Here is a 12,015-nt window from a genome sequence, read left to right on the forward strand (position 1 = left end):
TTTTTTTTTTGAGACGGAATCTCACTCTTTCGCCCAAACTGGAGTGCAGTGGCCGGATCTCAGCTCACTGTGCAAGCTCCGCTTCCTGGGTTCACGCCGTTCTCCTGCCTCAGCCTCCCGAGTAGCTGGGACTACAGGCACCCGCCACCTCGCCCGGCTAGTTTTTTGTATTTTTTAGTAGAGACGGGGTTTCACCGTGTTAGCCAGGATGGTCTCGATCTCCTGACCTTATGATCCGCCCGTCTCGGCCTCCCAAAGTGCTGGGATTACAGGCTTGAGCCACCGCGCCCGGTGCTCCTGGTAATTTCTATTCTCTTTTCTGTCTCTATGAATTTTCCTATTGTAGGTGCCTCAAGTATAAGCATACAGTATTTGTCCTTTTTGTCTGGTTTATTTTACTAATCTTAATGTTTTCAAGGCTCATCCATGTTGCAGCATATATGAAAATCTCATTCCTCTTCATGACTGACTAGTGTTCTATTGTATATATGTACAACGTTGTCTGTCTACTCATCCACTGAATAACGTAGCTACCAACATGCGCATACAGATATCTGTTCATGTCCCTGCGTTTTATTTTTTTGGATACATACCTGGGAGTGAAAATCCTGTGTCATATGATAACTTGATATTTAACCTTTGGAGAAACCATCAAACCATTTCCTGCAGTGGCTGCGTCACTTCACATTCCTCTATTAGTGCATGAGGAGTCCAGTATTTCTACATCCTTGCTAACATTTACTTCCCTTTTTTAAAGGTACGGTCATCCTTTCTCTCGAGTCTTATTGGCCTCTACTGTCACATGCCCACTCCTAAATTAATTATTTGCAAAGTAAAGGAGATTACCAAAATTGCCTTAAACCAATCAGGACCAGGGCCCTGGATAGGGTCTACATTCCCCTAAAGCAGGACAGTAAGATACCTGAAGAAAACCCAGACATTCCAGCAAGAAAGAAAGGATGGGATGAGGAAGAATAAAGCGAAGCTACCATCAGTGTTTGCAACAGGGTGGCTTTAAAAATAGAAATGCCCAGAGCAGAGATTCTGATTCACTTGGTCTGCAGTGAGTACTCAGCATCAGTCACTTTTAAATGTTCCCAGTTGATTCTAATGTGCAGTCAGGGCTGCGAGCCCTGATCTAGCAGGTTAGGCTGCCTGTTAAGCTAGCATGTGTGAATACTGAGAGATGAGAAGGACAACATGCTACAGGAATGCTGTGCAGTGCACCTTGCCTGGTCCAGGGGGACTGAATAAAACCCCTGAGAGGAAGTGATGTTCAGACTGGTACTTGGAAGAGGCAAGTCAGCCAGGGCTGGGGAAGAGTGTCATAGACACAGGACAGTGTGTGGTTCAGTTTAAGAACAGGAAGAAGCTCAGTCTATCTAGAGTGTACACAGTGTCCGCTTCTAACCTTGAGGGGACAATATTTTTACTCAAATATATGCAACTCATGGGGCAAGGTCAATGTTCAACACTCCAGCTGCATTTACTGCTGGGTAAGTTTCCCTCTCCCTGTGCCATGTTCTTGGTTGGCTGAGTGAGCAGCAGGTTATACTAGAGGCAGCAGACATTCAGGGTTTAAGAATTGAGTTTGAGACCTTCCCATGCTCTATACATCCGGTGTGGCTGTAGGGAAGGCCCATGACCTCTCTGGACCTCTGCACAGTTCCTGCAAAAGATGTTATAAAAACTACGTCATAGGGCCATTATGGAACTCATTAAAAAATGTATGTGAGTGACATCATAAATATGCTGATGAGTTGCAAACTTCAACTCCCGTCCCCACCTCTCTCTAGGGCACATCTCGACTCCAGACCTATATGTTGATATCTCCTACCTGGCAGCCCCATTTGGAAGTACATTGGGCATCTCCCGCTTACCGTGTCCAAGACAGAGCTCTTCATATGCCACTCCAAACCAGCTCCTCCTCCGTTCTCCCCTACATAGGCTTAGGGCATCTTCATCCTTGGTGTCATCCTTGACTCCACTCTTTCTCTCCAACATGGAGTCTGTTAACAAGTCCTGCCACTCTACTTTAGAAATATACCCAGATTCTGACCATTTCTTACCACCTCCGTGACTATCCAGGTTCAGGCCACCATATTCTTTAACCTGGATCATGTGACAGTTGCCTACAAGGCCCTCCAAACTTGATCCCCCATTATTCCTACTTTATCTCCTACAACCCTCCCTCTTGTTCATTTGCTCCAACTCCAAGTTTCATGCAGCCCCAGTCTGCATGACTTCAGGGCCTTGCTATTTGTGGGTACCCTGCCCCCAATTAGCCAGATGGCTAACTTCTCACTTCCTCAAGCCTTAGTCAAAAACCATAGTGTTGGCAAGCCCTCCCATAGACACACTATTTAAAATTTCAGTGCCTGCCCTTAATGTATCATATTCTCCTTCTCTGCTTTGTTTTTTTCTTCCTGGTATTTACCACTAATGTGCATTAGTTTTGCTTATTTATATTGTTCATTGTCTGTGTTCCCTGCCAGAATATACCAGATATAGAGATCTCTGCCAGCATACCCCGCTCCACAAAGCCGGGGATTGTCTGTTTTATTCACCTTTTTTTTATTTTGACATGGAGTTTCGCTTCTTCACCCAGGCTGGAATGCAATGGCATGATCTTGGCTCACTGCAACCTCTGCCTCCCGGGTTCAAGCAATTCTCCTGCCTCAGCCTCCCCAGTAGCTGGAATTACAGACATAAGCCACCACGCCTGGCCTTGTTCACCTTCTGTCTCAGTTCTAGGGCAGTACCTGGCATGTAGTAAGCACCCAATACATTTATTAGTACAGCATTTTATAGAAGAGAAACCTGAGGCTCAGTGCGATTAAATAATTCATTCAAGGTCACACAGCTAGAAGGCATTGTGTAGTTAAATGTTCTGTGATGCTTTTCAACAACAAAAAACCCATCTAGCAAAAGGACAGGGCAGCATCAATGACTCCTCTCCAGCCCTCCTCCCTGTCACCAGATGAAGAAAGGAAATCTAAAATGAGGAATGAGTAGGTGCAAGAGGGCACTGTGGAGTTGCTCTGTGGCCCCTTGGCGAGACCATTCCGGTTTGAGTGTTATTAGATGAGGAAACTGGGGCGCCATCTCAGCACTTCTTCTGAAGCACAAAGGCCAGTGACTGTTATTAGAAGGAGACCAGCTGCTGGAGGCTGAAAGTGCACAGGAGGAAGGGGTACTCCCTACTCAGGAAGGATCTGCTAAGTCGGCTTGAGATGGTCAGGGAGGATTTTTAGACCGTTTTCAGCATCAAGACCCATCTCACTTGCTATCCTACACAGATTTACTGTGCCCCCTAAAAATTCCTTCTTTCATCCATTCTACTGAACATACAAAGAGGAATCCTAGCCGATTACAGGGAGGACAATCAGGGAACAACCCTAGAAGTAGATCTCTGCAGCATCATTGGAATGAGGACAGTGATTATTATTTTTTTTTTTAAGAATGTCTTTTTTGAGGAAGAGGAAATGTGCCTGGACCACGGGGGTTCTAGTTGGGGAAGCCCGGGCCTTTTTCCTCCTTACCCTTGGGAAATCACATTGCTATTGCTGTCTGTTCACAGGGACCCACCCGCTTGGCAGGGTAGAGCTTCTAGAAGCAGAGCCAAGGCAGGCAGGAGGCTCTTCAAACAGTTCAGAGGGAGGAGGCAGGGGCAGGGTCTGAGTGGAAGCTGGGTGCTACAGGCTGGGGTCAGACTAGAGAAGGCTGGTTCCACAGGACTGGGGTCAGACAAGAGGAGCCAGAGCAGGGCCTGGGTCTCTCCCTGGGAGGCCATGGCACCTCCCTCCGCCTAGGGCCTTCATTACCCGAGGGTGTCTACTCCAAACCTGCTGCAAACATTCAGAGAGAGAAGTGCCCAGGGCCCGGCAGAGAGCAAGCTTTCCACGCCTGTTTCTCTCCCTCTTCTTTCAGAAGCAAGATGGGGGTGGGGACAATGGCTCAGAGCAGGACTGGGAGAGGCTCCCTTGAAAGGCCTGGCTTGTAATCCAGAGAGTGGAGGAAGGAGAGGAAGCTGCTGGAGTTGCAAGATGGCTTCTGTTGCCATTGTTCAGTTGCTTTCTCTCCTCCTCAGAGGTGCAAACAAGAAGTAACAGAGCCAAGTCTCTGGGTACCTCTCCCATGTTCCCTCCGTAGCCCCTTCCTCCTTATATGCTCACCACCAGCTCCCAGGTCCTTGGCCTGTGCAGGGTCGGTGCACTCCACACAGACATCCTCTTCGATAATGCTCCCAGGTCTTGGCTGTGGTCCTTTCTGGAAATTGCCCTTGGCCACAGACAGCTGCCTCGCCCAAACATTTGCCCGCCCAGGGGCTCCCTGAGGCCAATGCCCAGATAATGCAAGGATAATACCTTTCAATTTCATACAGGTCTTAAGATCATCTGGCCCAGAATGCCCCATCGGATCCGCTGAAACTCACTGTGGGTGACCTCCCTCTGCCCAGTGCTGCCTTCCTCCCTTACTCAAAGATCATCTGGAGAGAACTCCCTAAGAGCCTTCTGTCCATGACTCTAGAAAGCCACCTCTAAGGCCCTGAGTCCCTTAGTTGTCTTTGGTCTTTGCCCCTCCAAACACAGCCCCCTCATTTGACTTCCTTAGGCACCCACTATCCACTAAAATGCAGCCATCCTGTATCCCAGTGACTGGAAAATGGGTGCTGATGGGTTAATATGGTGCCCAGTAAAAATATTTACCATGATGGGAGTTGACGCACAGCTAGCAGTCTGCAAAACACATTGACGTACGTTATTTCTTTTTTTTTTTTTTGAGACGGAGTCTCGCTCTGTCGCCCGGGCTGGAGTGCAGTGGCCGGATCTTTGCACGCTCCGCCTTCCGGGTTTACGCCATTCTCCTGCCTCAGCCTCCCGAGTAGCTGGGACTACAGACGCCCGCCACCTCACCCGGCTAGCTTTTGTATTTTTTTTTAGTAAAGACGGGGTTTCACCGTGTTAGCCAGGATGGTCTCGATCTCCTGACCTCGTGATCCGCCCGTCTCGGCCTCCCAAAGTGCTGGGATTACAGGCTTGAGCCACCGCGCCCGGCCGACGTACGTTATTTCAATTGCAAGGCAGAATAGCATGGTGGTCTCTGAAGTGACTGCCTGAATTTGAATTTCTGTCCCACCGCTTATGAGTCTTGCAACTTTGGGCCAGCTACCCCTTTCTGTTGCTCAGTTTCCCTATCTGTAAAATGGGGGTAATAGTCCCATCTTCAGAGAATGTTTGTTAGAATTAAATGAGTCAGTACATATAAAGGTCTCAGACTGCCCTAGCATATGGCAAGCACATAGTATGCCTTAGCTATTAGTATTTGATCCTCACAACAACCCTGCGGTACTACAATTTCTACCTGTGTTGGGTACGTCTCAAGACACTCATATTCTCAGCCCAGCTTTTCACTCCAGCTGTTTGTTCAGCCACCTGCTGGCACAGGTGTAACAGCACCTTGCTGAGCTGTGTGGCTTCTCTTACTTCCTGCCTGAGATGCCTGTAGAGCCCACTTGGCTGTTCTGACCCAAGCAAACCTGGAAGTGTGAGGGAGCTGATATCCCATGTGGCACCCCTTGATGCCAAGGAGGTATTGGAGCCAATGGAAAAACAGTCCCTTCTTTTATTCCCTGAGAGGATAATCCAGAGGTGTATTATGTCCCATCAAAATCCAAGTTCAGTTGCCCCAGCAGTAGCTACTCCAGTAATGCATGCAGTCACCACTCCCCCCTTTCCCCATTTCCTTGAGCCCATTTGCCCATCCATGCCTGTCAATGGAGCTCACATCCCAGAGTAAACTGCCCAGACACAGGCCATTGCCTCATGGTCTGCTTTTTTTTTCTTTTTTTGCGGGGGGGACAGGGCAGGGGGCAGGGCATCTAATTGTGCATAGGAGAAGAGTGAAAGAATAAAAAGAGGCATGTTCTAAACACCATGGAATACTATGCAGCCATAAAAGGGAACAAGATCATGTCCTTTGCAGGGACATGGATGGAGCTAGAAGCCATTATCCTCAGCAAATTAACACAGGAACAGAAAACCAAACACCGTATGTTCTCACTTATAAGTGGGAGCTGAACAATGAGAGCACATGGACACAGGAAGGGGAACAACACACACTGGGGCCTGTCCGTGCGGCAGGGAGGGGAAAGCATCAGGATAAATAGGCGATGGGTTGATAGGTGCAGCAGACCATCATGGCACACGTTTCCCTGTGTAACAAACCTGCACGTCCTGCACATGTGTCCTGGAACTTAAAATAAAAAATTTTTAAAAGAACCATACAATAGAAGAAAGAAAAAAAAAGGCACGTTCAACATACATAATCAGATCTGGACTCAAGTCAGTCTTCCGCCTACCAAATTTCATGCCCTCACACTGTGCCTACACTCCTCACACTGTGCCGCACATCTGTTAAGATGCATAAGATACATATGCATCTTAACAGAGGCCTTCCAGAAGCTTGATTAGGCTGCTGGAGGCCGAGGAGGAACACGCTGTGAACAGGTAGCTTCAGATACTTTCATGTTCCAACCCTTCTCCTGTCCCTGCATAGAGGCAATCCTGCATGGTAAGAGGGCGGTGAGCAGTGGCTCCACTTGGCTGAAGCCTGGGTTGGGGGCTGCACCTAACTTGTCTTTGTATCGCCAGCACTTAGCTCATGTATCATTAATACTCAGGGTCTGGCACATAGCAGGTACTCAGTAAATGTTTGCTGGATGCATAGGTCCAGAACTCAAACTATGGGTGATTTGCTTCTTAATGATTACTTTCTATGTGGCCACGCCTGTTTCTATATTTATTTTTTTGTTGTTGTTTGTTTTTTTGGGTTTTGGGGTTTTTTTACTGGTTTGGAATGTATATCTCTGATGGACAGAGAACTTTTTTGGAGTGGAAGATTGTCCACCTTTTTACCAAGGTGAGTTAGTACAGAATTATGTACCTAAAATTATTTAAGAAGCATTAAATGTTTCTCAAAATTATCTGAGAAAACCTGAATATCAGGTTGATTGAAGAAAGAAATCTCTAGGTGCTATCTCGAACTGGTGCTTGTGGGATAAATGTCACTCTAAGATACATGGGTTTGGCCAGCACAGTGTTGATTATACTGAAATTCTTCTGAGGTATGCCACAGGGCCTACCACTTCCTATAGCATTCTACCTGTCCCAGCTCTCAAATTTGGGTCACCTGCTTAGCCCCTGCAGGTATATGGGTCCTGTGAGCCCCACGCAACAGGCTTCCGTATATAGAAAGCGTTGAAGGAACTGACTGGCACACTTCCCTCCTTGGGCTTTTTTCTGACTTTCCCTGTGACTTGCCCAGCCCATCCCCTGCCCCATCAGCGGGTCCTCCTGGTGATACGGTGTCTTGCCCTGTAGGTACTATAAGATCTCCGTGGTGCTCATGTGCTTCGTGGTCCCCACGCTGGTGCCCTGGTACATCTGGGGAGAGAGCCTGTGGAATTCCTACTTCTTGGCCTCTATTCTCCGCTATACCATCTCACTCAACGTCGCCTGGCTAGTCAACAGCGCCGCCCACATGTATGGAAACCGGCCCTATGACAAGCACATCAGCCCTCGGCAGAACCCACTCGTCGCTCTGGGTGCCATTGGTAAGTAGGGGTGGTGAGGGCCAGTGGGGAGAATGGTGGCCCAGGTTTTCTTGGCCTCTCAGTAGTTTTGTGGAATCAGTAAAGAGAACCAGTGGAGTGGAGTTCAGTGAACTTGAGCTTTTATTTTTTTCCGAAACAGAGTTTCACTGTGTTGCCCAGTCTGGAGTGCAGCGGTACAATCTCAGCTGACTGCAGCCTCTGCCTCCTGGGTTCAAGCAATTCTCCTGCCCCAGCCTCCTGAGGAGCTGGGATTACAGGCATCCACCACTATCCCTGGCTAATTTTTTTTTTTTTTTTTAGTAGAGACGGGGTTTCACCATGTTGGCCAGGATGGTCTCGAACTCCTGACCCCGAGTAATCCGCCCTCCTTGGCCCGCCAGAGGAGCTTTGGCTTTAGGATCCTGACTCTTGGACAAGTCGTGTGATCTCTCTGATTTACAGTTGTCCTATCTGTGAAATGGGACTAGCAATGCTTACTTCATAGGAGTATGTAAACCGCTTAGTACAGTGCCTGGCATGTAGCAGGTAATCAGTAACTACTAGTTATTCATCATGACCATGGAAATGTTCTAAAGGAGAAGCAGCAGTTGACCCTTCTCTCAAACTGCCCTGACCATTCTGGCCTCAGCTGTCCAATCATTTGGCAGAGCTTAAGAGAAAAGGCCTTCAAACAAAGGCGTGGGAAGGAATGAGATGTGCCATTTCACGGGACCATAAAACAGTTACGAGCGAGGCCTCTGGAGTCAGTGACTTTGGTTGAGTCCTGTTTCCTCCACTTACTCTCTGGGCAAGTCACCCGTTCTTCTACCTTTTGTGTCCCCATCTGTAAAGTGGCGGTAATATTAGCACTTACCTCCTCCTGGGGTCATTAGAGGGCTAGATGAGTCGATACAGAGATACAGAGTGTTCCTGCCAGTGCTTGTATGAAACAAGCCTTCATGATGTTACTTTTTTTTTTTTTTTGAAATGGAGTCTCGCTCTGTCACCCAGGCTGGAGTGCAGTGGCATGATCTCAGCTCACTGCAAGCTCCGCTTCCCGGGTTCACGCCATTCTCCTGCCTCAGCCTCCCGAGTAGCTGGGACTACAGGTGCCTGCCACCATGCCCGGCTAATTTTTTGGTATTTTTTAGTAGAGACAGGGTTTCACCGTGTTAGCCAGGATGGTCTCGATCTCCTGACCTTGTAATCTGCCCGCCTCGGCCTCCCAAAGTGCTGGGATTACAGGCGTAAGCCACCACGCCCAGCCCGTGATGTTGTTTTTATTGCCAGTCATGTGTTCTTAGGCACTTACTTGTCCCTTCTGTGCATTTATGTCCTCGTTTTAATCATAGCAGGAATAATCATAGCAGTTACTTCAGAGACCTCAGGCTAAAAGGAGTTAATACCTGTTAAAGCACTTAGCACTGTGCCTGGCACATGACAGGTGATTAAGAAATATTAGCTGTACCTTTATAGAAGCAACTCAGACTTGTTGGTAAGCTGAGCCTTGAGCACAGAGATCAAACACAGGAAAGTTCCTACTGTTAAGTAGAGATGGTCTCTGTGTCACTCGGTGATGAGATGCTGCATCACTTCATTAGGGCCATCTGTTTTTCAGACCCCAGGGATCCCAAAGTTCTTGTCAACTTGCATTGATGGCAGCAATAGAAGGTGGAGCGAACACTATATTTAGCCAGGGAATAACTGCATAAGCAAGGAGAAAGTACCTTGGAAAACAGGAGGAGCGGTGCCCCGACCCTTTCTATGGCTTTCCCCTCCTCTTGCCCTGCATCTTCTGAAAGGACTGTAATGCAGGGAGCTGTGAGCAGTGTTGATTCTGTGAGTAGACAGAAATGGGGACAAGATGGGCGGTCACCGTGTAGGAATGGATGGGCCAGGAGACTCAAGCAGTGTGGCCATGACACGAGCCCTAAGGAGCTGGGCATTGGTTATAAGTCTATCCATGTCAACACTGGACTCCCAGTTTGCCTCCCAAGAGTCCTTGGAAAGCTCTTGCCATACCCAACTGTGCAGTAGAGTGGGGAATACATCATAGTGCCTATTTCTGAAAATAGGGTGAAGAAACTTTTCCATACTGCTCTTTAATCCAGGAAAACACTAAAATGATGAGGCGGTGAGGTGGTGTGCAGGGTAGGGATGTCCTAAATTTAAAAGAAAATTGCAGACCATGCATGGATCCATCTTGAGGTACTCAAAATCTTCTAAACAGGGTCAATAGGAGAACTATATGATGACTAGTAGCCACTTAAGAAGTAAGAGTCTGACAGTTTCTCAAACAGTTAAAAATAGTTACTGTAGGATCCAGCAACTCCACTCCTACATTTATACCAAAGAGAAATGAAAACATATGTCCACACAAAAACTTGTATATGAATGTTCATAGCAACATTATCCATAATAGCTGAAAGTGGAAACAACTCAAATGTCCATCACTGATGAATGGATATACACGATGTTGTACATCCATATAATGAAATACTGTTTGGCAATAAAACGAATGAAGAGCTGATACTTGATACAACATGAATGAACCTTGAAAACATTTTTTAAGTGACAGAAGCTAGTCACAAAGGACTACATATTGTATGATTTTATTTATATGAAATGTCCAAAATAGGCAAATCTACACAGATAGAAAACAGGACTGGGAGGGAGTAGGAGGTGGTTGGGGGTGATGGTTAAGGCACGTGGGTCTTTTTGGAGAGTAATGAAAATGTTGTAAAATTCATTGTGGTGATGGATGCATAACTGTGAATATATTAAAAGCCATTAAATTGTATACTTCAAGAGGGTGAATTATACAGTAAGTGAATTTTATCTCAATAAAGCTGTTTATGAAAATCAAATGAACTAATTCATTAGAAAAATGAAAATTAAAGCCACAATGAGATATTACCTCACACTTATTTGAATGACTATTATCAGAAGGATAAAAGATAACAAGTGTTGGTGAGGATGTGAAAAAAGGGAACCCTTGCACACTGTTGGTTAGAATGTAAACTAGTATAGCCATTATGGAAAACAGTATGGAGGTTGCTCAAAAAATTAAAAATAGAGCTACCATATGATCTAACAGCCCTACTTCTGGGTATATATCCAAAGGAAATGAAATCAGGATGTTGAAGAGATATCTACACTCCCATGTTTAAACAGGATTATTCACAGTAGCCAAGTCCATCAACAGATGAATGGATAAAGAAAATGTATCACATATGCATCATGGAATACTATTCAGCCTTAAAAAAAGAGAAAATCCTGTTATTTGCAACAACTTGAATGAACCTGGAGGACCTTATGCTAAGTGAAGTAAGCCAAGCACAGAAAGACAAACGCTGCACAATCTCACTTCTATGTGGAATCTAAAAAATTTGAACTCATAGAAGTAGAGTAGAATGGTGGTTGCCAGAGACTGGGGCAGAGGGGTTGTTGAGAGAGATTGGTCAAAGGGTACACATTTATAGTCTGACTAGAGGAACAAGTTCAAGAGGTCTATTGTAAAACATGGCGATAGTGACTACAGTCAATAACAATGTATTGTATTATTGAAAATCACTGAGAGAATAGATTTTAAGTGTTCTTACACTTAAATCACTGAGAGAGTAGATTTTAAGTGTTCTTACCACAAAAACATAAGTATGGGAGGTAATGCACATGTCACTTGGCTCAATTTAACTATTCCAAAATTTATACATATCTCAAAACCCCATGTTGTACATGATAAATATATACAAATTTTATTTGTCAATTAAAAAATAAGTAAAAGAAATTTTAAAAATCAAATCAGAGAAGCCATGAGAGCTCTCATGAGTACATCTTTTAAAAGAAGTGAGAGAGTAATGCAAATCAAAACCACAATGAGATACCGTCTCACACCAGTTAGAATGGCGATCATTAAAAAGTCAGGAAACAATGGGAGCTGGAGAGGATGTGGAGAAATAGGAACGCTTTTACACTGTTGGTGGGACTGTGAACTAGTTCAACCATTGTGGAAGACAGTGTGGTGATTCCTCAAGGATCTAGAACTAGAAACACCATTTGACCCAGCCATCCCATTACTAGGTATATACCCAAAGGATTATGAATCATGCTGCTATAAAGACACATGCACACGTATGTTTATTGTGGCACTATTCACAATAGCAAAGACTTGGAACGAACCCAAATGTCCATTAATGATAGACTGGATTAAGAAAATGTGGCACATATACACCATGGAATACTATGCAGCCATTAAAAAGGATGAGTTCCTGTCCTTTGTAGCGACATGGATGAAGCTGGAAACCACCATTCTCAGCAAACTATCACAAGGACAGAAAACCAAACACCACATGTTCTCACTCATAGGTGGGAACTGAACAATGAGAACACTTGGACACAGGGTACGGACCATCACTCACAAG

The 12,015-nt window shown here is 45.7% G+C and overlaps 1 protein-coding gene across 1 annotated transcript in view; it reads left to right on the top strand.

Annotated features, from left to right (window-relative positions):
• Positions 1 to 12,015, top strand: part of SCD5 (stearoyl-CoA desaturase 5) — a 176,347-nt gene that overhangs the window by 158,877 nt on the left and 5,455 nt on the right. Inside the window, exon 4 of the mRNA XM_017854766.1 lies at positions 7,383 to 7,615. Coding sequence (XP_017710255.1) covers positions 7,383 to 7,615 — 233 coding nt within the window. The remainder of the gene's footprint in view (positions 1 to 7,382; positions 7,616 to 12,015) is intronic.

The sequence above is a fragment of the Rhinopithecus bieti genome, unplaced genomic scaffold, assembly GCF_001698545.2.
Source record: "Rhinopithecus bieti isolate Rb0 unplaced genomic scaffold, ASM169854v2 scaffold_38123, whole genome shotgun sequence".
Taxonomy (NCBI): domain Eukaryota; kingdom Metazoa; phylum Chordata; class Mammalia; order Primates; family Cercopithecidae; genus Rhinopithecus; species Rhinopithecus bieti.